Below are 26,540 nucleotides of genomic sequence, written 5' to 3' on the forward strand. Positions count from 1 at the left end.
CGTGGTGCCGGCCATATTCTATTTCTTGACCTCGACTGGGTTAACACTGGCCTTTTACTTTAGTAAAATGTAAACTTGTTTAACAAAGTTTCCTCTCTATGTTACATTTCGCGATTTAAAAAATGTTTAATACACACTTCACGCCTTTGTTTTTCAATATTTTATACATAGCCCCGAGTCTCCAGTACAGTGTTACAAAATAGCGGAGGGAAATTGACATTTGACCACAAACCTAGGTTGGTTTAACCCATCTGGCTGCCGTGAACTTCAAGTCCCAGAATGCACTGCGGCCGACACACCGGGAACTACGGAGTCGGAGAGGGGGCCAGGGAGCCCCCGGTCCTTTCCCTCCCAGAAGCCCGCGGGCGCCTCAGAACGGTGTTCGTATCATGGCCGCGGGAGCCGGGACGGCAGGCCCTGCTTCCGGCCCGGGCGTCGTGCGTGACCCGGCGGCGTCACAGTCGGGGAAGCGTCCCGGCAGAGAGGGCGGGGAGGGCGCGCGGCGATCGGACGCGATGGCGGGAGGAGGCGGGAGCAGCGATAGCAGCGGGCGGGCGGCAGGCAGGCGGACGTCCCGCAGCGGCGGGCGGGCTCGGCGGGGGCGCCACGCGCCGCGGCTGGGGGGCGCCGCGGAGCGGGGCGCGGGGGAGGCGCGGCTGGAGGAGGCAGTCAACCGCTGGGTGCTCAAGTTCTACTTCCACGAGGCGCTGCGGGCCTTTCGGGGTAGCCGGTACGAGGACTTCAGGCAGATCCGGGACATCATGCAGGGTGAGGGCCGAGCCGGGAAAGGGAGGCTGGGGGGCTCCTGGGAAGGAGATCTGCGGGGCCCGAGCGTCGGGGCTGGGGGTCGCCGTGCCAACGATGTCTTCTTTCCTAGCTTTGCTTGTCAGGCCCTTGGGGAAGGAGCATACCGTGTCTCGGCTGCTGCGGGTTATGCAGTGTCTGTCGCGCATTGAAGAAGGGGAGAATTTAGGTATGGCTATTTTTATGTTCTTTTCTGGGCTTATTTAGGGTTATGTTGTTTTCAAACTTACATCCGGGACTGAAAGATTCACGATTAAAGTGGGCTGCTATGTTTCGATACAGTGGTCTTTTTCCTTCTAGGATGAGTTTATTCTCTAGTTCTAGTTTTCTACAGTTGGGATTCTCTTGGCTGCTTTTCTCTGTTTTTTTATTTCCTCCCACCTGTTTCTTGCTCGCCCCAACTTTGTTGCTATCTGAAGTGAGTTATGTGAAGATGACCATTTTTCCTCCATAGTGGTGTGTTTTAAAGAACACTTTTTCTCCCCCGGAATTGAACCTCACAGCTGTTTAGCAAAACGGCCTTCAGTTTCTGGCCATTTGTATCTGAGGAAGATGTGAGTATGCTGAAATTTAGATGCAGATGAATGTGTTAAAAAATAAATTTTTTTACCTGTCTTGAAAATTACTGAAAATCACTTGAAATTCATTAATTTGAATCTGGACCGTTAACATGTTTGTAAGTCTGCAGCCAGTATACCAGCAAATTAAATGCAAATCTTAACTATATTTGCATGTTTCTTTTTGATATATATATATATGTATATATATATATATTTGGACATAATTCTTCTGCTCCTTAGAAAATAGGTTAGTGAAAACTGTGCTCTTTGTCCTAGACTGTTCCTTTGATATGGAGGCTGAGCTCACACCACTGGAATCAGCTATCAATGTGCTGGAGATGATTAAAACGGAATTTACACTGACAGAGGCAGTGGTGGAATCCAGTAGAAAACTGGTCAAGGAGGCTGTAAGGCTCTATTTTAATTTCTTTTTTAACAAAAATCAAAGGTCTTAGAGAATCAGTGCTTATCTTTTCTGTGTGGGGTGGAGGACAAACAGAGATGGACAGAGAGCCACTGTGCACACTCAAACATGTAACACACACAAAGATGTTATCTCATTGGGCAACCCCTTCCTAGCCCAGACTTGGAAAGAACTGTTAATGGCCAGTGCTCAGCTTTTGGGATTTTGGCGGTCTTCCTGGTATCCCTGGCAGGAGGGGCCACAGTATGCAGGAGGTGAGTTGGCATTGAAGACTGACATTTTGGAGGTTGTTGTACCATTCAGGAACATCGTGAAAGGCTAGAAATAACTGGCCTAGGGTTTGGTCACCCTTGTTTATGATAAACTAAGAGAACAGCTTGGAAATAGCTTGGAAAATCTGGGTCTGACTTTGAGCTCTTTCATGCCATTGCAGAAAGAAGCTTAGGGAACTTTCCCTTTGAACAAACAGAATCAGAGGTGCTGGGATAATCAGCCAATTAGAAAAACGGTAATAGTAGAAGGCTGATACAGGCAGTGTTCTTGACAAGAAAAAAGCTAGTAGAGTGTCCAGGAATTTGGAACTGGAACTGTGTCATGGCTCAGGTAGCTTCAAGTAGTGGAACTTATTTTTATTTAAAACATTGAAGTGGCCATGGAAACCAGTCAGAAAAAGCTTTTTCTTTTCCAATAACCAAGGCTGGGGGTGTGGAAGCAGATGCAGAGGTGGGGACTAAAGAACAACAGCTCAGTTCAGCACTGCCTTGGTGGTTAAAGTAAGGAAACTGGTAAGAGAAGATAAGAGCACTTCCTAAAAGGATGGGATCTTGGGAGAGGGGTGTGGATAAAACCTTGCTTAGCAAAGAAAACCTCTCTGTCCTTCAGCTGTGTGCTGCTAAGTACTCAGACATCCTGTTAAAAAAACTGTGTGTGGGATGCAGATATTTTATTAATTCATTAAGGACCTTAAGAAAGAACTACTTTAGGTCTTGCAAAGAATGCTTAGAAAATTCCAAGGCGGAATGACTACAGGAATAGATTTTTAGTATAGGTAAGTCAGGTTTGTGTTGGAGATAAAATGCCAGAGAAGTCATATTAGCAAGGGAGGAGAAATTCATGTGTACTTTAAGAATAGCTAAGGATCTTTTGACTGGGAAGAAATGGTACCAGTCCAAGGTAATTCATGTAACTCCTGTTAAGTAGCTAGCTAATTCAGAAATGCAACTCCTTCAGAATATAACGGCTGTAGATTTGTCTTCTGGCCTCTCTTCTGGAAGAGTGTGTGCTTTGATCTTTGAGCTGCATATTTATTAATTTCATAGGTCTTTTGTTTAGGGGCTTCATTAGGAAAAATCTATTAGCAGAACAGCCATTTTCTTATGTTGACTCCCTTGTGCTTTTCCATTTTCCCTAGGTACCAGATCTCTTGTTATATTTAATTGTATTACTATTACTGCTGTCTTACAAATTACCCCCAAACTTAGCAGCTTAAAACAATAAATATTATCTCTTAGTTTCCAAGACTCAGGAACCTGGTAGTTGATTTAGCTGTGTTTCTGACTCGAGGTCTCTCATGAGATTATAGTCAAGCTGCCCGCTGGGGTTGCAGTCATCTCAAGACTCAAGCAGAGCTGATGGGTTTGCTTCCATGTTTACTCACACGGTAGTTAGCAGGACCCACTTCCTTGCTGGCTGTTGGCTGGAGACTTCAGCTCCTCACCTCTCCGTAGGAGTACTTACAACATGGTAGCTTCCTTCCCCTAGAGCAGGTGCTCAAGAGAACAATAGCCTAAGACAGAAAGCTGTAGTTTTTTATAAATTAACCTCAGAAGTGACATCTCACTTCTGCCATGTGCTGTTGCTCACACAGGCCTGACCAGCTCTGGATTAGTGTGTGGACTGGGACTGTGCAGGCGATGGTGGTCGCTGGGAGCTGTCGTAGAGGCTGGTTGTCACAGTTACCGTGATATCTTAGTTATTATACAATACTGTATCACTTATCTCTAAAATTTATTTTTTTAATTTCTCATTTAGTCATAGAATCTGTTAATAGTCATCTTTGGGAAAATACCTTGTTCCCAGGCTTAATGAGGCTTTCTGATGTACTTTTAAGCTTTGTAAAGTATCACAGCAATTTATTCTAAATAATTTTTTTTAAGTTTATCAAATAAGTTATCTGTTGAGTTAGAACTTCTCAATATATAGTCCAGGGATGTCTGCAGGTCTTTGGGATCCTTTCAGGAGTCAAAACTATCTTCGTAGTAATGACAAGATGTGGAGTGTTTCAGTGCACTGACATTTACACTGATGGAGCAAAAGCAATGACGAGTAAAATTTCTGGTGCCTTAGCATGATCAAGGCCGTGGTAAACTGGACTAGTAGTCATTGTGTTCTTCATTGCCACATGCTTGCAGTTTAAAATAAAAAACCAAAACAGTTTCACTTAAGACTGCCTTTGATGAGGCACTAAAAGTTACTAATTTTTTAAAGCCCAGGCCCTTCAACAAACATCTTTTCAGTATTTTGTTTGACAAAATAGGAGGTTTTCCTGTAGCATCTCTGCTGCATACCAAAACATGATGGTTGTTTTTAGAAAAAGCATTCGTGTGATTGAACTGTAAGCCAGTCTAGCTGCTTTTTTAATGGAACACCATTTCTACCTGAAATAACTGACAAACTTTGGTTATTCAGATGTGGTAATCTGGCAGTCATTTTTCTCAAGAGCAAAGTGAACTTGTCATTTCAAGGAAATAACTGACAGTATTTGTTGCCAGAGATAGAATTCAGGCCTTCAGGTGAGAATTAGAATTTTAGAGAACTTGTATTCATGTGCTTGGTAGCTTCCCAATCCTCAGACTTTTCTGATAAGATTGATGGTGATATTAACAACTGTGATTTTAAAAATATTTTTAATGAATGTTATCAACGTTTGGAAGATCATAACTCAGTGAATGAGTACTTTCCAAATGATCGATGAATTGTAGTATAAGGTCATTCATAGGTAAAAAAATCCATTTAAAGCGCAATACAGATTTTAATGATGATGAAGAAAGAGTTCACTTTCCAAAGTTTGGTGTAGAGTCAAAGAATATCCACAATTTTCTGAAAGGGCTATTAAAAAAAAATCCTTCCTTTTCCAACTTCGTATCTGTGTGAGGCCAGATTTTTTAAAAATATGCTTTAGCCAGAACACTGTATCGCAAAGAATGAACGCACAAGCAGATATGAAAATACCATCTTTCTTCTATTAAACCAGAGATTAAGGAGATTTGCAAAAATGTGAAACAATGCCATTCTTCTAATTAAACTTTGTCTTAGAAAATAAGTAATTTTTCATTAAGATATTTATGTTAACCTGCAATGAGTTTATTGTTATTTTTGATGAATTAATAAATATATTTAAATTTTTTCAGTTTTATATTTCTAATACAGTGAATATCAACAGATATAACTCAAATAAAAGCTCTTTGGGGTCCTCATTAACATTTTAGAGTATAGGAGTTCCTGTCATGGCTCAGCAGTAACGAACCCAACTAGGATCTATGAGGATGTGGGTTCGAACCCTGGCCTTGCTCAGTGGGTTAAGGATCCAGCGTTCCCATGAGTTGTGGTGTAGGTCACAGGAGTGGCTCAGATCTTGTGTTGCTCTGACTGTGGTGTAGGCCAGCAGCTGTAGCTCCGATTCAGCCCCTAACCTGGGAATTTCCATATGCTGCGAGTGCAGCCCTAAAAAGCAAACACAAACAAACAAACAAAACAAAAACAAAAGCCACAAACATTTACGAGTATAAAGAATCCTGAGACCAAAAAGTTTGAGAACTGCTTCTAAAAGCTGTTAATGATACTGAGACTGCACTGGTTTTCTCTTCATTTCATCTTCTGATTAAAAGAGAGATGCCTCAGATTTCTATGAACAGGGGAGAATAACATGTATGGCATGTTCTTGAAGCATTTATGTGTTGCTTTTGCTATGCATCATTCTTCTCTGCACCTCTGCTAATAGCATCTTGATTTTCTTTGGGGGTCTTACCCCATTTGAGGGGCTGGTGCATCAGACACACTGTCTTAAAACTAGTTCTTGAAACAGAAAGCTCTGACAAGGCTTTTTGAGCATTCATGCTTCCCATAACAGCCTGGTTTCATTCGATTTAGCTTTTCTTCACTTTTACAAGTTTGGATTTCTCTTATCTCCTTTTTGGCATTTCTCCCAACATAAACCTGTCTCACCTATATTGAAAATCTGTGCTTGTAATTTCCCTTTGGTTTAAGTTAGCCAGGGACCAATGCTATTATGTAACAGATACATAAGAGAAGAAATTATACTTATTTCTGAAAACTTTCAAATTTTCAAAAAGCAAAAAAAAAAAACCCAGGAAATTAATTAGATTCTTTTTAAAAAGCTCATAGCACAGACTTTGGAGGCAGACTTTCGATTTAAATTTTGAAAGTATTCACATTTCCTTTTTTTCTTCACAAATATAGTAGTGCCTGTGCAAGTTCTGGACAGAATGCATGGAGCAGCTATCTGAGGGCTCAGAAATGTATGCAGTAAGCAAAGGGAGAATATGAAGGTCAACCAAGCTGGTGATGAGTAGATTGCCTTCTCTAGTCTGAAGAGCAGGAAAGGGGCTCTGCTAAAGGTCAGAGAGGATGGAAGAAATCTCAGGTTTTGGGTGTTTTGTTTTGTTTCCTCTTCTCTGCTGTCCCAGGACTCAGGACAGGCAATACTACACTGGTGGCAGCAGTGACCCAGTCATGACAGTGGCAGGAAGGCAGGTACCTAAAACTAAAGGAAGAGAACCCTTTCTGTTTATCAGTGGAGCTGTGATTCTCAGAATTTGAAGTGAATTCCATTGCTTTTTTTAAAACTGTTTATCCTGATACTTAGTTCTGGGGTACAGATGCAGTATGGCAGAATGAGGAAACTAAAGCCCAAGAATGCAAGGCTGGTTCAATACTTGTAAATCAATGAATGTAATCTACCCTGTTGATCCAAAGGAAAAAACCATATGATCATAACAGTTTAAAGCAAAAAAAAGTATCTGACAAGATTCAGTGTATTAGTTCATGATAAAAACACTCAGCAAACTAGGAATGGAAGGAAACTTCCTCAGCCTAATGAAAGACAGCTACAAAAAAACCTGCAGGTAACATCATAGTTAATAATGGAGAATGGAATGCTTTGACCGTTAGATCCAAAATAAGGCAAAGATGTCCATTCTCACCACTTCCATCCTATGTTATATCAGAAGACCTAGCCAGTGCAGTAAGTCAAGAAAAAGAATTAAAAGGCAACAGATCAAAAAGAAAGGAATAAAACTGCCCCTTTCTGCAGTTGATACAGCTGTCCATACAGAAAATCCCATGGAATATACAAAAAAAAAAAAAAAAAAAAAAGCTATAATAAGTAAGTTTACCCAGATTGCAGGATGCAAGATCAACACACAATCAATCATAGTTCCACATAATATCAGTGAAATGAAATTAGCAACAGTGTCATCTACAATATCTCTAGAAAAGGAAAAAAACCTTATGTATGAGTCTAATGAAACATGTAGCATCTGTATGTGGAAAAATACAAAATGCTGATGACAGAAATCACAACGTAGTAAATGGGAAGACATACCATGTTCATAGACTGGAAGACCTAATATAGTTAAGATGTCAGTACTCTCCATTTGACCTACAGATTTAATATCATTCCAGTCACAATCTCAGCAGGATTTTCTGGAGAAACAGACTGATTCTAAAAGACATATGTTAAAGTCAAAGAACTAAAATAAAACAATTTTGTAAAAGAAGAACAAAGTTGGAGGACTTATCACCCAATTTTAAGAGTTGCTATAAAGCTATAGTACTCAAAACTGTAGACATACAGATTAGTGGAAAAGAAGAGAGTCCAGAAATAGACCCACACGAATATGACTGATTTTTAACCAAAAAATGTGAAGGCATTTCAATGGGAAAAGGAGTTCAATGGAAAAGGATAGTCTTTAACAAATGGGATTAAAACAATTGGATGTCCATATGCAAAAATAAGTGAACTTTGACCCAAAACTCATTTTATACAAAAACTCATTCAAAGTGGATCATAATTTAAATGTAAAATGTAAAACTATAAAAACTTTTAGAAGAAAACCTGAAAAAAAAATCAGGTTCTGGACTTAGGCAAAAAGTTTTTGGATATGACACTAAAAGCATGATCCATAGTAGCATAAACTGGACTTCATAAAAATTTAAAACTTTAGTTCTATGAAAAACACTGTTAAGAGAATGAAAAGAGAAAGAGTTTCCGTCATGGCTCAATGGTCAATGAACCCGACTAGGAACCATGAGGTTGCCGGTTCAATCCCTGGCCTCGCTCAGTGGGTTAAGGATCCGGTGTTGCCCTGAGCTGTGGTGTAGGTTGCAGACACGGCTTGGATCCAGCATTGCTGCAGCTGTGGTGTAGGCTATCGGCTACAGCTCCAATTCGACCCCTAGCCTGGGAACCTCCTGTGCCACAGCTGTGGCCCTAAAAAGCAAAAAGAAAAAAAGGAAGAGACAAGAAGCTATAAACTGGGAGAAAACATTTACAATCACATATGTGACAGATGACTTTTATCCAAAATAGGTAAAGAATTCTCAAAATGAACAAGAAAACAATGCTGTTTAATCAACAACAACCCAAGAATATGCAGATGGCAAATAAGCACATGAAAAGATGCTCATCATTTGGTCAATATGGAAGTAAAAATTCAAACCACATACCTTGGACATACCTATTAAAATGGCTAAACTTAAAAAAAAAAAAAAAACCTACTAACACAAGTGCTGGTGGAAATGCAGAGCAACTGGAACTCTCACACACTGCTGATGGAGATGCAGAATGGTATCCCCATTCAAGAAAACCGTTTGGCCATTACTTTTTTTTTTTTATTTATTTTTTTTGGTCTTTTGTTGTTGTTGTTGTTGTTGCTATTTCTTGGGCCGCTCCCGCGGCATTTGGAGGTTCCCAGGCTAGGGGTTGAATCGGAGCTGTAGCCACCGGCCTACGCCAGAGCCACAGCAACGCGGGATCCGAGCCGCATCTGCAACCTACACCACAGCTCACGGCAACGCCGGATCGTTAACCCACTGAGCAAGGGCAGGGACCGAACCCGCAACCTCATGGTTCCCAGTCGGATTCGTTAACCACTGCGCCACGACGGGAACTCCCATTACTTTTTTTTAACACCCATGGCATATGGAAGTTAACAGGCTAGGGGAGCTACAGCTGCCAGCCTATGCCACAACCACAGCAACACGGGATCCAAGACATGTCTTCAACTACACCACAGCTCATGGCAACACCAGATCCTTAACCCATAGAGTGAGGTCAGGGATGGAACCTGAATCCTCATGGATCCTTGTCAGGTTTGTTAACTGCTGACCCACGAAGGGAACTCCCTTGGCCATTTCTTATAAACATACATTTTCCAAATGACCCAGCAGTCCCATTCCTGAGTATTTACCTTAGAGAAAGAAGTTAACGTTCACATGAAAACCTGTGAATAAATGTTTTAGCACCTCTATTCATAATCACCAAAACTGCACATAATCCAACTTTTTCCAGTAGGTGAATGGATAAACAAACTGTGGTACATACACGTAACAGAATTTTGCTCAGCATAAGAAAGCAGGACTTACTGAAAAAGCAACAACAGAGATGGATCTCAAAGGCATTATGCTGGGGGAGGGAAGCCATACCCAAGAATACATCCCTTAAGAAAAGCTGAATGATTGCGTATACACGTACGATTCCATTTACATGACATTCTGAAGAGATGAAATGGTGAAAAGATCAGGAGTTAGGGATGGGGAAAGAGGTGACTACAGAGTGCAGCACAGTGGAGGTTTACTGGATCCGTGGTTTTTGGTAAGCCCATTGTGGTGGTTACAGAAGTTGATATATGTGTTCAAACTTAGAATGTCAAAAAAAGTTATTTTTACTCTATGCAAGTTATATAAAATTTTTAAACAGAATAGGACCTAAATGATTTATAAAAAGTAAAAATTTTGTATTTTTCAAGAAAGTTTAGTCTTAGTGTAGTTTTCCTGTTGAAAATGATGTAAAAGTGTATAACATGATGAGCTGACTAAAATGAAGCTGTACTTTGTACCCTCCCTGGCAGCAAGAATGTAGGGTTGTGCCTGCTGTTCAGTAGGATTTGACACCAGTGTCCTTTGCCCTATGTAGCTGTGCTCAGTATGCCGAGGACAGAATCATCAGAGATTTGTACTTTTTAAATTCCCTTGCTATTCCTCCTTCTCTTGGTTTGTATCTATCTCCTTAAATTCTTCCCTGTGAAGACTGAGAATACCTATGAGCCAGTTTTCCTCCCCTTTTCTGTGTGTGAGCTATGTTTCCTACACCTGTCATTGAGACAGGATTTAAGGTAGCCACTTTATCCTATTTAACTCCAAGTGGTCCCCATTTTTTCATGGCATTTCTTTTTGTTGTTGTTGTTTTTTAATTTTTTTTTTAATGTGCGTATGATAGGCGTTCCCATTGTCGCTCAGCAGGCTATGAACTGACTGGTATCCATGAGGATGTCAGTTCGATCCCTGACTTTGCTCAGTGGATTAAGAATCTGGTGTTGCTCTGAGCTGAGTGGGTGTGGCCCTAAAAAAAAAAGAGGGAAAAAAATGTCCACATGTTTTTAAAATACCCTTTTAAATTTTTTTTTTTTCCTACAAATTTTTTTTTTTTTTTTTTTTTTTTTTTTTTTGGTCTTCTTTCTGTTTAGGGCCACACCTGCAGCATATGGAGGTTCCGAGGCTAGGAGTCGAATCAGAGCTGTAGCTGCCGGCCTACACTACAGCCACAGCAATGTGGGATTTGAGCCGAGTCTATGACCTACACTATAGCTCACAGCAACACTGGATCCTTAACCCACTGAGCGATGCCAGGGATCAAACTTGCGTCCTTATGGATGCCAGTTGGGTTCATTACCACTGAGCCATGACGGGAACTCCTCCTTTTAAATTTTCAGTCACTGTTACTTGCCCTCTACATAAGTTTTCTTGGAGTTTCTTGACTGAAGGCACTCTCCTTTTTCTCTGTGGCTGATGAGACCTTCTCATCCTTTCTACCACTTTGTCCTCTCTGCTGCTTGTGGATGAGCTGGGTCTCTGTCTCATTAGTTCCCCACACACCAGCTGGAGTTGGCCAGCTGAGGTTTACTGAAGTGAGAGGCTGTGCTGGTTCTCCCACCAAACTGGCTTCAGGCCTTTCCTGAATGGAACTGGCAGAACTCTGTGGTCAGCAAATCACTTTAAAATTTTTTTCCACAGTATATCCTCTTCTCATTCCCCCAATACATCAAAGATTTTGCATCCAAAAGGAACAAAACCGGGGAGTTCCCGTCATGGCCCAGTGGTTAATGAATCCAACTAGGAACCATGAGGTTGTGGGTTCGATCCCTGGTCTTACTCAGTGGGTTGAGGATTCGGTGTTGCCGTGAGCTATGGTGTAGGTCGCAGATGCGGCTCGGATCCTGTGTTGCTGTGGCTCTGGCGTAGGCCAGCAGCAACAGCTCCGATTAGACCCCTAGCCTGGGAACCTCCATCTGCCACTCCTACAGCCCTAGAAAAGGCAAAAAGACAAAAAAAATCTTTAAAAATAAAAAAACAAAAGGAACAAAACTGGGAGTTCCTGTTGTCACTCAGTGGAACTCAATCTGACTAGTATCCATGGGGACACAGTTTCGATCCTTGGCCTTGCTCAGTTGTTAAGGATCTGGCATTGCTGTGAGCTGTGGGGTGAGTCGAAAATTCGGCTTGGATCCTGAGTTGCTCTGGTGTAGGCCATCAGCTGCAGCTCTGATTCGACCACTAGTCTGGGATCCTCCATATGCTGTGGGTGCAGCTCTAAAACAACCAAGAAAAAAAAAAAGCAAAACCAATTATTCTAAAATGACTCCTGTCCATTTTGCCTTTTCTTGGGAGGTCTTATTCAGATTGGATAAATGGTTTGTAATCCAGGAGGTCAGACTTTGCTAAATCAGACATTTTTTTAAAAAATCCAATGTAATGTTGAAAAGCTACTACTTCACACACTGAAAAAACTTACAGTCCATAATGGTTGCACAGTATTTGTTGGTTTTTAAATACAGGAATTTCATAGAATGTGACAAAGTTCTTGTGTGTGTAAGATCAGTTTTACTTTCTGGTAGAGATTATTTTGATATTTGATATTCTGATTATACCTTTTACTATTACAACAGGTTTTAACAAAAGTTTTTCCCACCTTTTTGTAGGCAGTCATTATTTGTATCAAAAACAAAGAATTTGAAAAAGCTTCAAAAATTTTGAAAAAGCATATGTCCAAGGACCCCACAACTCAGGTAAATTTGATATATTTTTGCTCCCATGGCATAAATCCAGCTCGTTGCTTTTCGTGGGGAAACAGGGAAAGGGTTCTCTGAGTATGTTGTCTTTTATATCCAGCATAACTTACACTTAGAAGAGCTTTTCAAAAATTTGAGAAACTTACATAAATCATTAACTTGCCCATTTTTGACAGGGTTTTGACAGAACTTTAAGTGATCAGCACCAGGTACTAACACTTCTAACTTTATGTACATAAATGCTGATCCACAGACTTGAGAATCTGCCTCGGTATGGACTTAATTCCTCTATTTTCTGGTGTCAAAGCTCTGTTGGTACCCTGCTCTTATTGTTTCCCTTATAAATTTGTTTTTGAAAAGGTAATACATGTAAAAGGTACAGCAGAAAAGCTTAGTGAAAAATTCTCTTATCTCTGACTCAGCCATCTCATCTCGTTCCTTTCCTTGGAGGCAGCCAATATTTTTTTCTTTCTTTTCTTTTCTTTTCTTTTTTTGTGCTGAAGTTAGGCCAGGGATTGAACCCATGCCACTGCAATGACAACAGCTGAGTCCTTAATAGCTAGGCCACCAGGGAACTCCTTTTATCATTTGATATTCTGTGCATATGCAAGCAAATAAGTGTGCAAATGTGTCTGTATGTATATATACAGACATACACATACATCCATTCTTCCTGTTCTTCCCATATACATATGTGAGCATATTCTACACACTAATTTGAGGATTTCACCTACTCTGTCTTGGAGATCTTTTTATATGAGTACATAGGGAGCTTTTCATCCTCTTTGGTTTTCTTTTTTGAAAGTTTAAAAATCTCCATGTAAAGGCATAAAGGTACTTTAGATCCCAGGTACATCCTTTTTTTAAGCTCCATAGTAACCCATTGCGGCCGATCCATAATTTACTGATGGTTCTACATTGTGTTAGGCTTCTCTCCTGAATGTGTACCAGTGATGTTCATTGACAACACTGTGAAAGTTCCGATGGTGTTGTCTCATCTCATCATCATTGAATTTTTACTGGAGTTTTTCCTTCTCATGTTGCAAATATTGGTCCTTTGTGTAGAAGCTGAGAAATGATCTGCTGAACATTATCCGTGAAAAGAACTTGGCCCACCCCGTTATCCAGAACTTTTCCTACGAGACCTTCCAGCAAAAGATGCTGCGCTTCCTGGAGAGTCACTTGGATGATGCAGAGCCCTACCTCCTCACGGTGGGGCTTGGCTTTCTCTTCCCATAACCATGATGTAGCCTTGAGGATGTCTAGGCAATTAGAAAAGGACAGCTCTTTTTAAAGGATGAAAGAGTAAATGTGTAGAAAAAAACTTCGAATTTTATGTACCATCTTCCTTAATTATATGCCCTAAATTTTCAGAAGCAGAGATCCTGGTAGAGGCAGATGGAAAATACCTGGTTTCCCTCACCTCCCTTTTTAACTTGCTCTATGTGTGACTCATTTGTGTGATTAAAGTAGAACATTCAGTTAGAATTGATGGTGATTTCCAAAGGAGATGAAATCTCACTTAAGTTTGGGAAGAGTGGTTTGGTAGATGTGCTAGGAAGAAGGCTTAAGTGGAGTAAAGGTTTAACTGGAGTATGATAAGCAGAAGAGGCCAAATTAAGACATACTTTAACTGGATCAAAGGGATAAGTACAAAGAATGGATGCAGTGATGCTTGAGACAGCATGTAGAAGAATTAAGAACCTCGTCTGTCATAGAAGGTGGACCATGAACTGAATGAGGGGTTTTTTTTTTAAACCAGGATTTTGAAAGTATTGAAAATATCCTACTTCATAACAGTCAGACCTGCAGGGCCCATATCAATATAATGTCAATGATCCTAGCAGTCATTTGGCAACTCTCAAAATTATTTGCAAAGCAGACAGTTTGGAATAGTCAAGGAGGAAGTGTCGGGATACTTGAGCCTGGCCTAGGAGCCTTTCCTTTGTATTCAGATCACTGGAAAATAACCTGTTATTGTTTCTGTTGAGGGTAGAACTCTCAGCTCTTATGATACCACTCATTACAGAGCTACAATCTAAATGGAATGATACTGGGCTGATTGGAAATGTATAAAACTTTAGGGTGACAGATGAGCACTTGGAATTAGAGCAAGATTGGCCCACTCAGGGCCTCATGTGGTACAAGTAAGGATTTTCAAGAGCTGCTAATAGGCAAAACATTTGTCGAAATACAGTCATAAAATAGTCTTTTTTTTTTTTTTTTCTTTTTACAGCTATACCCTATGGCATATGGAAGTTCCCACACTAGGGGTTGAATCTGAGCTGCAGCTGCAGGCCTACACCACAGCTACAGCAACACTGGGTCTGAGCCACATCTGCACAGGGTATCTGCTGCAGGTTGTGGATCCTTAACCCACCAAGCGAGGCCAGGATCAAACCCTCATACTCACAGATACTGTGTCGGGTTCTTAATCTGCTGAGCTGCAATGGGAACTCCAAAGTATCCTATATTCAAACTAAAAGATATAAATGTAGACATGAGTCATCTCTGTTTCAGGAAGAAAAACAAACCAAAACAAGTTTGACTTTTGTATATGACCCCAAAGGTCTATTTGGGATTCAGAAATTAGATTGGGGATGAGATTGGAGAGATGGAAGAGAAGCTAGAAAATCACATAATTACTTGCCCAAAATAACCTTTTGGAATTCCCTCAATGTCGAGTTGCTTTTTAGCACCGTTCAGATTGAGTTCTCCTTTAGTGTAGAAAGCTGTGAGCCATTATTTGAAGAAGGAAAGAAGGAAGAAATCTGAGATGATTCTCATTAAGTCGTCACCCTTTTTATGTTCTCCTCTAGTCTGTGCCTAAAGTGAATCTGTAAGTGAACATACTTGCATATTAGTATATTTAGGGTGAAAGAGGCAGAGAATTAGTGGAATTCTGTAACTTCCTTTTCCTTATGACATCTTTCCTTTCCCAGATGGCCAAAAAGGCTTTGAAATCTGAGTCCTCCACTTCATCCACAGTGAAGGAAGATAAACAGCCAGCACCAGAACCTGTGGAAAAGCCACTCAGAGAACCTGCAAGGTGAGAGGATCGCCCTTTTATGATCTTAGGTGAAACATGCATTGGAAGCATTGTTGTCTTCTTAGAGCAGGATCAGTTGGTGGTTAGATCCCGTAACAGCAACTAGGTTGCTTGTACAAGGCACTGTGAGAATTATAGCGCCCACTTTGGGGAAGTGGGAATGTTGAAAACAGGATGTCAGAGCGTTCCTATCATGGCTCAGCAGTTAACGAATCCTACTAGCATTTATGAGGACGTGGGTTCAATCCCTGACCTTGCTCAGTGGGTTAAGGTCCTCAGTGGGTTAAGGATCCGGCGTTGCCGTGAGCTGTGGTGTAAGCCAGCAGGTATAGCTCTGATTGAACTCCTAGCCTGGGAACCTCCATATGCTGCAGGTGTGGCTCTAAAAAGACAGAAGAAAAAAAAAAAAGGATGTCAGATCCCTGACAAGTTCCTGATGGGCTCTTCCTCAAAGGTTCTTTCCTTCTCTTTATCTCTTTCCTTGCCTCACCCATGTCTACTAAGTACTTCCTTGTTGATACTTGTTCTTTTACTATGACTTCAGATTTGTGGGTCAGATTCCCAAGACTCCTGCCAAAGCAGGGGTCCCACGTTTAGATATGTTTGGGGGCCTGGTAGGAAATGTAAAGGAGCAAAGTGGGTCTAGGATAATACAGTTGGGAGCATGGACTGGGACCCAAGAAGGGCATGCTTTCCAGCCCTGTCTCACTGCTGCCATGTGAGATATCCAAGGATGTCCAAACTTGAGTTCAAATTTTTGTATGACATGTCAATTTTTTTTTTTTTGACATTTCCCAATTTTGAATGTTGGTAGTTAGTCCACTTTAATAAACAAACATAACTTGCATAGGTTAAGACGCAGTACATCTGCCAGCTGGGTTTGGCCTGCAGGCTGCCAGTATGCCCCTCCTAACAGTTTTTCCTTGAAGCATACTTCTTATTCCAAATGATAGATGAGCTTTATTTTGAAAAGGCAGTTTCTCATTGTTCCAAGACTGTGTGGCACACTTCTTACTCTGAGAATTCTCAAGATCCTTTTTATTAGTGTACTGTTGGAGAAAGAGAGCAGAACGGAGACCAGTCTTTTACTTCTCTCTTGTGAGGGTTGGCCTAGGACAGTGGGAAGAAGAGTTCAGACTTCAAGGTGAAATTGCTAGCTTTATCAGTTGGTTGTCCAGATGAACTTGGAGTGGTTAGGCACTATGCAGAGTTCTTGTATTATGGAAACATCAGGTTAGACCACATAGACTCATGGGTTAGCACACAGGCTGAAGAGGTCTCTGGAGGGAGTATCATTGGTTCTGGTTCCTTTAAAGTTCTCTTACTTGAAGTTTAAGCTCTATAGTTCAACTTATGTATCATATTTAAAGCCTTTGCTTAACCCTTATAAATGGAAGATTCTGTAAATAAAGGTTGTGTTAAGCACCCTTTCAGGTTTTTTTAAAGAAGAGTCCTCAACTTGAGGAGTCTGTGTCTAATTTAAGCGTCACACTTTGAAGAAGCTGTGGCTGCTTGGATAAACAGTGATGAAACTGATCTCCGTATGTTTGATTTATTTGTAGGCAGCTACAGAATACTCCCACCACCATTGGAATCATGACTTTGAAAGCAGCTTTCAAGACTCTGTCCAGTGCACAAGATTCTGAGGCAGCTTTCTCAAAATTGGACCAGAAAGATATGGTACTTCCTAGTAAAGTGTGCCCACCGTCACCAGCCCTCAAAAACAAGAGACCGAGGAAAGATGAAAATGAAAGTTCAGCCCCTGCTGAGGGTGAGGGTGGCTCTGAACTGCAGCCCAAGAACAAGCGCATGACAATAAGCAGATTGGTTCTGGAGGAGGACAGCCAGAGTACTGAGCCCACCGCAGGCCTCGACTCCTCCCAGGAGGGCATTCCGGCGTCACCACCCAAACCCACCATCCTCAACCAACCCCTCCCTGGGGAGAAGAATCCCAAGTATGAAGACCTTCTTTGTAGCAGTTTTGGGGCTGGTTGGTGGTCCTGGTTGGGCCTGGTATTGCTTCCATGAATGAAGTAACTTTGAGCTAAGTTACTCACCACCAAGGCTTGCTCAGACTGCTAGAATGTGACTCGGGATGGGGAGTGACGACGTAGCCATCCTGCCAGTTCTGAAGCCCCGAACGTGGGCTTTGAGGCATTGCACTAGGCAGGCGTGAGGATGGAAGGTGTCAGAGCCGCCTACTCACCGCTGTTTTCGTTTTTAGCAAACTTCTGAGTGCCTTGACTATATTAGTCTCGTTTGTTAAATTTGTTTGAATTGGGCCACATTATACTTTGATCCTTAAAAGAGATTTTTGAGTATTTATAGTTTTGCACCTTCTATGAGCATTTGAGACTTGGCGTATTCAGTGAATACTAATATCTCACGTTCTGCTAGGTTCTATGGGGCAGTGGTTAGAATGATCTCATCTGCTCCCCATCATGACCCCCACACTGGCTTTAGCTTTGCATCTACCCTTTGTGCCCTCTTGTGGATCCTTCCTTTAGGCAGGCCGCTCAGCTTGCTCTCCGTAGAATATAGTTTGTTTCTACCACTTGCTCTTCTTGCTGCCTCTCAGTCCCTACGTTTGGACTGTCATTCCTGCATCACTGCTTGTCAGAAGCCCATCTGTCTTTCAAAGGGAAGAGAGGCTGATGTGGACTAAGTACTGTCTGTGGGCTGAGAACTTTCATGTATTATCTTACTGAATATCTACATTCCGCACTCTGTGAGTGATGTCTTAGTCCCATTTAATGGGTGAGGAAGATTCAGAAAAGTTACTAACTTAGCTGAAGGCAGGCACACAGCTAAAAAGCAGCAACATTGGGCTATGGGATTTTTCAATGCCATTCAGTCTTGACACAAAAGCCCATAACCTATACACCATGTACACCAAACTGCCTCTTAAAATTCTGCCTCCTCCATAAATATCCCCCAGTCACTTGGCTCTAAGTGATCACCTCGCTGGTCTCCCAAGGTCATGGCCATCTCTCCTACTGCTCTCTGTCGTAGGTGTTATTTAGGGACCTGTGCCCTGGCAGGTATGTGTAAGGTGCCCTGCAGGGCTGTGGCATCTGATAAGTAATTTATACTTGGGCACGAATCTGCACTATGTGCACTGCTACCTGCTTTTGGAAGTTTGTCACTAGCTGGACCAGCCGATGCAGGCAGCACCCTTTTATTCTCATTTGATACATGATCTCTTTTACCACTCAGAGCAATCCTGTGAAGTACAGGCACTGCTCCTGCGGACAGATGCAGAAACTGGAGAGAGTGCACGATTACAATGGTTTTATAAATGAGAGGATCTGTGAAGGTTTCAGACCTATCCACCTCTCCTGCATCAAGGGTATGAGGTATGATGGATACCTAAAGCAGAGGCTGGCAAATTATGGCCGCTTGGCTAAAGCCACCTCTCTTGCCTGTTTTTGTAAATAAAAGTATTATTGGAACACAGCCACACCCAAATTATGTATTGTCTGTGGCTGCTTTTGATGCCATGTTGAGTAGCTGCAACAAAGACAGGAAGGCCTACAAAGCCGAAGATACTGTCTGGCCCTTTACAGAAAAAAGGGATCCCATGACCCTGGCTCTAAAAGAAGGACATATGAAGCTGCAGGGAATAGCTGAGCCTGCTCAGCAGAGCTGTGGGTGGGGCACCCTTGCAAAGGAGCAAATGTTGAGCTGACCTTGAAAAATGAGTAAGAAGTCATCCAGCATATTAGGAGGTGGGGGTTCTGGGAGCAGGAGCCTTCTGCCTTACGGCACGGGAAGGCCTGGTGCATGCTGGGACATGTCATCTGGTCTGTATGGCAGGAGAATACAGTGCACAAAGAAGATGAAGGGAGTAAAGTCTGGATGGGTAGAGGGGCCAGATTTTGAGTTCCTATTATATTCTATCAATCACAGGTTCTTCCGGAGGTCTTTCTATCACATTTCCTTTGTGGTGATTAAAAAATACACATCCTCAGGCACAAATTAAATTAGGACAGGGGAGTGCTCTCTAATCTGCTTTTCTAACCATGCCCCAGATAAATCTAATACACCTAATCTGAAGGCCTCTGAGGAGACACCACTGAGGGCTTTTGAATAGCCACTGAGGGAAAGGAGAGAAGAGCGTGGCTGAAGACTGCTGCCCCGTGAGCAGTCAGCATGCAAGAGAAGCTGGGCTGCCGGACTCGGAGGAGGGGCAGACAGGATTAGTCTGTCACCCAGACTACTAGATTTTTATATCCCCCACAGGACATGGCACAGAATGAGTGCTTACTATATTTTATTAACTAAAGAAACAGTTCTTGCAATTTAAGGGGTCATACCCAAAACTTCTATAAAAGATAAACATTTGAGGCTTTGTAGGCCACTTGTGTCTCTGTTGCACATTCTTTTCTGTTTTGCTTTTTACAATCCTTTGAAAATGTAAAAACCATTCTTAGGTCAAGGACTGTACAAAACCCAGCAGCCACAGGCTATAGTCTGCCAACCCTTCTAGACCCTTAAGTTCTAACCTCACAATTAGGAGTGCAATGAACCAGGAAGTGACCTGGTTTGGCCGAACAGCCACCTGACAGTTAAGGTGAGGACCCACGACTCAGGCCCTTCCACAACACGAGAGGTCAGGAAATACCAAAACATTTATACGTGAAATAAATGCCGAGTTAAGAGGAAAAGCAGGAGGTTACCAAAGTGACCTACAAAGATTATTTGCAGGAAGATTGAACAGCCACTTAGGTGAAAGTGTCAGACCCAGAGCTTAAAATCAGTTTTATCCCAGGACTTGGATAAGTAGATAGAAAACTAAAATTGTAATCCTGTCTTTTATTTCTTGAATAGTAATTAACACAGCTAATATCCTGAGAAGGAGAAATCTCGTGATTTTTTTTTTGTCTCAAGCAAATTAGTTATTCTTAGAAAGTACACTTTTCAGGATACGATCAAATTTAAAAACAAAGGAAAGTAAATTGTCTACCATTTGTCTTAACCACTTAGGTAATTTCATAGAAAACTGATGGAACTCAAGGAATTTTTTTCAAATCTATGTACTTATTAAGCAGATTGCTTTCGTTACTCATTTGTAAAATACCCAGCTAGCTTTTAAAAAAAATTTTTTTTTGGACTTCCCATTGTGGCTCAGTGGTAACGAACCCAACTAGTATCCATGAAGATGCAGGTTCAATCCCTGGCCTTGCTCAATGGGTTAAGGATCTGGCGTTGCCTCGAGCTATGGTGTAGGTTGTAGACTCGGCTCAGATCTGGCCTTGCTGTGGTGGTGGCAGAGGCCAACAGCTGCAGCTCTCATTCGACTCCTAGCCTGGGAACTTCCGTATGCCATGGGTGCAGCCCTAAAAAGACACACAAAAAAATTAAGAATAAAAAATATTTTTCAAAGGAGGGAAGGAAACAGAAGTATGTTTCTACATTTTGTCAGGTTTTTCAGGTGACTTTGATTTGTATAAATTCTTAAAAACTTAATTTAGATACTTTCCATGTTTGTTTTGTAAAGGATGTTATAATTGAGGTCAGATCTGTGCTATGTTCTGTAAGACTAACTATAATTTTCACTTATTTAATCACTTGGGTTTTGAATTATTTTCCATCTTTGTAACTGTTTTTGGTTACACCCAAGTATTCAAAATGTCATGTTCACAGGAAGGATTCTTGTTTACTTACTATTTGAATCTTTGATGGTATAATTCTTTTATAGCACCTTGATAATCCCATTATTCGCTAATAATTTCCTGGCTTCTATTAAGGTGTATGTTACTGTGCCAGTGTCTGGGGTAAACAGATGAGGGATATGGTCCCTGCCATCAGGGTGCTTATGGTTAGGGGTATGCTGTGAAGTGGTTGTGTAATAAAGTGGGAGCCCTTTGTGTTGAGCAGGCTTTAGTGAGAATGATGATTGCCATGAAAGACTGGCAGGATTTCACTTGGCAGGGAAGGGAAGTTCAAGCGGAGAGAACAATAAACAGAGTCAGGAAAACACAGAAAGAGGAGCAGCGGGCATGGCTCTCCTGTTTGTGCAGGGGTGGGGTGTGGGGGGGTTGATGGGGAGAGGAGGCACTGGTGAGAAACTGCTGGGCCAGACTGGATGATCTTGATTCCCCCATACTGGCATTTAGGCTTCATTGTTTAGGCAGTGAAAAGCCACCACTGAGTAGAAGAGGCGTGTGGTACTTTTAGGATTATTCAGGTGGCTTTGGAAGGGGATGGGGCTAGAGGAGAGACTCCAATTAATAAGCTACTGAAATACTGGTGAAATGTACTGGACCACGGACTTGGGCTGGGGGAGCTGGGGAGGGAAAGGAAGGCAGTCGAGAGAGAGAAACAGAGCGTGTCTGTAAAGGAGGGCAGAGAGCTTGCAGCTTCTGGGTTAGAAGAATGGACTCTTTTAAGAGTCCAAACTGAAAACAAACAAACCAAAAAAACAGGAAAATGAACAAATTTTTGAGAGGGGTGGCGATGTATTCAGTGCTGAGTTTGCGAGATGGTACTGCAGCTTGAGAGATGTTGATATGGGAGATGCCTGGCCAGGTTAGGGTTTGGGAGTTGTGTATCGGTGAATCTCGAATTCGGCCACAGCAGAAGAGGGAGGAATCTAGGTAAGGAATCAAGGCAGAGTATGGAATGACCTGGGATGAACCTGTTTCACACCCTGTGCTCTTGTTGATCTCCCTTCAGAGTACCTAAAGGCAAGTGGAACAGCTCCAATGGGGTTGAAGAAAAAGAGACCTGGGTGGAAGAGGATGAACTGTTTCAAGTTCATGGTAAGCTAGGAGTCTCACTGACATCTCCTTGACACTTGCTGAAGTGTAGATGCATGTTACTGTCGCATTAATGTTCCAGAACCTGCTTGTCTCCAAACTAAAAAAAGTTTAAAAAGTTCTTCATTGTGATTCATGAGGAATCAGTTTTATGTCTTTTTCCATTAAACAGTGGATACAATCAAAGCAACACTTTAAAGAAAATTCCTGGTTTGGTTTATGAAGTCCTATATTTAATTGTAATTGATGTTCTTCTTAAAGTCTTTTAATTAAAAAAGGTAGAAGTGGTCATTCCCTACATTTCTTAAGTAAATAACCTCTTACTAGTTTTTATACATAAATGCTTTTTTCTCAGATGAGAAACTTTAATTTTCCTTAACCAATACTAAACATCATGGGCGTACCCATCATGGCTCAGCAGTTAACGAACCTGACTAGCATCCATGAGGACATGGGTTCGAACCCTGGCCTTGCTCAGTGGGTTAAGGTTAGGGCATTGCTGGGAGCTGTGGTGTAGGTTGCAGATGAGGCTCGGATCCCACGTTGCTGTGGCTGTGTCTGGAAGCTACAGCTCCAATTGGACCCCTAGCCTGGGAACCTCCATAGGCCACAGGTATGGCCCTACAAAGACACACACAAAAAAAAACCCCCAAAAAACCCCAACCAAATATGGCATTTGCCTTAGGATCTCTTCCACCACATATTTTGTAGTCTAATAGAAGTATCTACACACTCAATCTTAGTTTTGGAGATTCTGAAGGCTTTTGTAACATAGCGACAGTAATCCTTCACCAATTCCAAAGGGTTTGTCCTCAAAAAATTACCTTTCATTGGCAAAATCAAGATTACACAGAAAATGGGGAAGTAGCAAAATTAATAAAATTGGCATTAAATATTTTAAAAATAGGATATACGGGTTCTAGAAAACATCCACTTCGATGCACTCCAGATTTGTCAATTTTAGAAATCTGCTTCTTCTATAGTATGAAATACTTCATAATTTTAAAACAAATAATAATATTAATAATCTGCTTTTGTAAGTATCTCTTCCTGAGTCACCCTCCTTCATGCTTTAGGAAGTATTGCTGGGACAGCGGTGTCAGCTGAGGCAGACAGTTCAGCAAGTTTCATGTTTATGCAGCTTTCCGTGTGTGTGTGTGTGTGTGTGTGTGTGTGTGGTGGCGTTGTGTGTGTGTGTGTGTGTGTGTGTGTGTGTGTGTGTGTGTCTTTTTAGGGCTGCACCCGGCAGCTTTCCGTGTGTGTGTGTGTGTGTGTGTGTGTGTGTGTGTCTTTGTCTTTTTAGGGCTGCACCCGGCATATGGAGGTTCCCAGGCTAGGGGTCTAATTGGAGCTGTAGCTGCCAGCCTACGCCACAGCCACAGCCACTCAGGATCTGAGCCGCGTCTGCGACCTACATCACAGCCTATGTCAATGCCAGATCCTTAACCCACTGAGCAAGGCTAGGGATCAAACACGCAACTCATGGTTCCTAGTCGGATTCGTTTCCACTGTGCCACGATGGGAACTCCCAGCTTTGCCTTCTGTTACAACTTTTAATTTTTTATTTATTTATTTTTTATTATTATTATTTTTTTGTCTTTTTGCTATTTCTTTGGGCCGCTCCTGCGGCATATGGAGGTTCCCAGGCTAGGGGTCCAATCAGAGCTGTAGTCACCGGCCTACACCAGAGCCACAGCAACTCGGGATCCGAGCCGCGTCTGCGACCCACACCACAGCTCACGACAACGCCGGATCATTAACCCACTGAGCAAGGGCAGGGACTGAACCCACAACCTCATGGTTCCTAGTCGGATTCGTTAACCACTGAGCCACGACGGGTACTTCTGTTACAGCTTTTTAACTGGCTCCCAGTTTGAAATGCATGTCCTTGTTTATATTTGTATACCCTCTTGTAGCCCTCTGATCCTTTAAAAAATTATTTTGGTCTGTGTTTTTGAAGCCTCATCTATTTCCATATGATGAGAGGATAGAATTTGAGCAGATCTTTCATGGTCTGTTGGAGTGGACCCCACTTTTTTTCTTTTTTTTGGTCATGGCATACAGCAGCTTGATGTGAGATCTCAGTTCCCAGACCAGGGACTGAACCCAGGCTGCAGCAGTGAAAGTGCTATATCCTAACCAGTAGACCACCAGGGAACTCCCAGGACCTTGTTCTTTTTGTTTGAAGAACTGAACCAAATTTTACTATATATAATAATCAGGGATTTGAAAATTCAAAAAACAGTAAAACCGTGTTATTTCAAAGCAGCAGTTAGCAAGGAATAAAGCAGACATTTATATGTAATACACAAATACAGATTTGTATATATACACACACAAATACATATGTATATTACTTACACCTGCATATATATGTATGTGTATATACACACACATAAATAGTAGGATTTTAAGTACCACAGTCCCTTAGTGAGTTTAGAAAATGACATTGGTTTTACCAGAGAGCCTGAGATCCATAGTTAATCAACATTTATTGAATGTTGTTTGAAAAACACTGTTTGAAAAGTGTTTGCTTTGTACAGATTCTCATGGGCTAAAATTACTAGTATCTTGTAAGCAAAGGACAAAAACAAATTATTCTTTAGTTTTAGCCTTTCTTTTCTCAAAGTTTGTAAAATCTGAATCAAGTTTTCCCTTTGGGATGTTCTATGTCTTTTTCTTTGGTTTGTGCCAAGAAAGGTAAACTCTGAAATGAGTCTGCTCTTAATGTTTTCCAGCAACACGAGATGAAGAGAGTGCAACCAATATAACAAGAAAGCAGGTAATTGTAAATGTTCTTTTGTGATCTTTTCTGATGTGGAGTAGAAGAGAGATAAAATAAATACCTACATCTCACAGGGCATAAACTACCCATGACCTGATTTTAAAAAAGTGTCATTTTCAGTTAATCCAAAGTAATAATTATTCTTCAGAAGAAACATCTAGAAGTTAGAAAGCTGATGCATTTCCTGAAGCTTTGAATGCAGAAATGATTATTAGTTGAGAATGAAATGGCGGGACATTGAAAATTAGTAAATCTTCAAATCCACGGAGTTATAATTTATATCATGTCCTAAAAGCATGCACCCTTCCTTTGGGTTCATATTATTGTCCTGGGATTGCGTTTACCTCTTCATTATGTGAAAATGTAAGTGGAGAAACAGGTTGTGATAAATCCTTTGGGTTTTTTTTGCAGAAGTGGACTGTAGAAGAAAGCGAGTGGGTCAAGGCTGGAGTGCAGAAGTATGGGGAAGGAAACTGGGCTGCCATTTCCAAAAACTACCCATTTGTTAACCGAACAGCTGTGATGATTAAGGATCGCTGGCGGACCATGAAAAGACTTGGCATGAACTGAAACTAGCTTTCACTGCCACAGAATTCACAGGAGCATGGTTCCTAATAATAGCCCCTGAGAGTCTGCTGTTTCTTTCCGAAGCTGGGCTGGGATGAGAATGTTGGGCATCCTCCTCCCATGTGGGGAGGTCCCAGTTCCACGACATCATGTTGGAGATCATGAAGCTGAGAAAGCCAAGTCCACCCCATGTCCTTGGCAGAGATGACAGGCACATAGCTTGTACAGTGCCAGAATACCATTAGTATTTCCCTTCTTTAGTGGTTTGCTTGAATTTAAATCCCCGGTAATCAGTAGAACCTTCTCCTAGGAAACAGTGGAGTCTGTTAGGAGCCACTTTTGACTCTATATGACCTGCTAAAACCAGCAACATGAGCATTATTTGGAGTGCATTTGTTCCAGGTAAAGTTTTGGCCTTCTGATGCAAATGCAAAGGTACTTCGTCTGTCCTGAGCCCAGGTTGATGAGACCAGTCCTGGTGGAATCAGAGTCCCTTTAAAAACTGTTTAGCCACTTGTGACATCAACAGCTAGACCTGACTGCCTTGGCATTTGCGCTTTCTATTTGCTGGGCTATGTAGGCAGGTTTAACCTCCACTTCTCACGTGGTTGAACCAGTGTGTTTTTTTTGGTAAAATGGTGATTGTAGATAAGCTTAGCCCCTCCCCCTGTCCTCTCTTCCCAATTCCCTTCTTTATCCTGGACTTTTAAAGCTTAAAAATCCTGATTGAGTATAAATGCCTAATTCCATTCTTTGTGAAATGGTTGCTTCCACCCGATTCCCTGATTGTGCTGTGTTAATGTCTTGCACTGGAATTCAACATTCCCTTCTCCTTTTGTACCGTGTTGTGCTTGCTGTCTCTCTCAGACATCCTTAAAGACTGTCTTTTTAGCGAAAAAAGAATTTCAGTAAAGTGTTTTCTGTAATCTTTTTTTAAAATGAGAACTAATTATTGTCCATAACTTGTAGCATTCATTAAAGTCTTGCTTCTCTCAAATTTAAGTAGCTATTTAATTGCAGCTGAAAAGACAGAAGTAGGAAAATGTTGAATAAGCTTTGCTACACCATGTTGTCTGTGTGAAGAAGGGGATGTCAAACAATTGGATGTTCAAACCCTTCAAAGCCATGCCATGTGGAGGTTTCCTCCTAATTCCTCTGTTTCGTCACGTAACATACCTCTGGAGTCAAAAGAATTCCTTTTTTCTCACTTCTGAGTGAGTGAA

At 41.6% G+C, this 26,540-nt stretch overlaps 1 protein-coding gene across 1 annotated transcript; it reads left to right on the forward strand.

Moving 5' to 3' along the window:
* TERF2 (telomeric repeat binding factor 2) lies at nt 267-26,314 on the forward strand. Its single transcript, XM_003126908.4, has 10 exons — nt 267-768; nt 878-973; nt 1,641-1,771; nt 12,066-12,152; nt 13,221-13,367; nt 15,098-15,204; nt 16,767-17,159; nt 21,883-21,968; nt 24,704-24,747; nt 25,162-26,314. Exons 1-10 carry the CDS (start codon nt 390-392, stop codon nt 25,318-25,320), a joined length of 1,629 nt encoding a protein of 542 aa, XP_003126956.2. The 5' UTR covers nt 267-389; the 3' UTR covers nt 25,321-26,314.

Source organism: Sus scrofa, chromosome 6 (assembly GCF_000003025.6).
Source record: "Sus scrofa isolate TJ Tabasco breed Duroc chromosome 6, Sscrofa11.1, whole genome shotgun sequence".
Lineage (NCBI taxonomy): Eukaryota > Metazoa > Chordata > Mammalia > Artiodactyla > Suidae > Sus > Sus scrofa.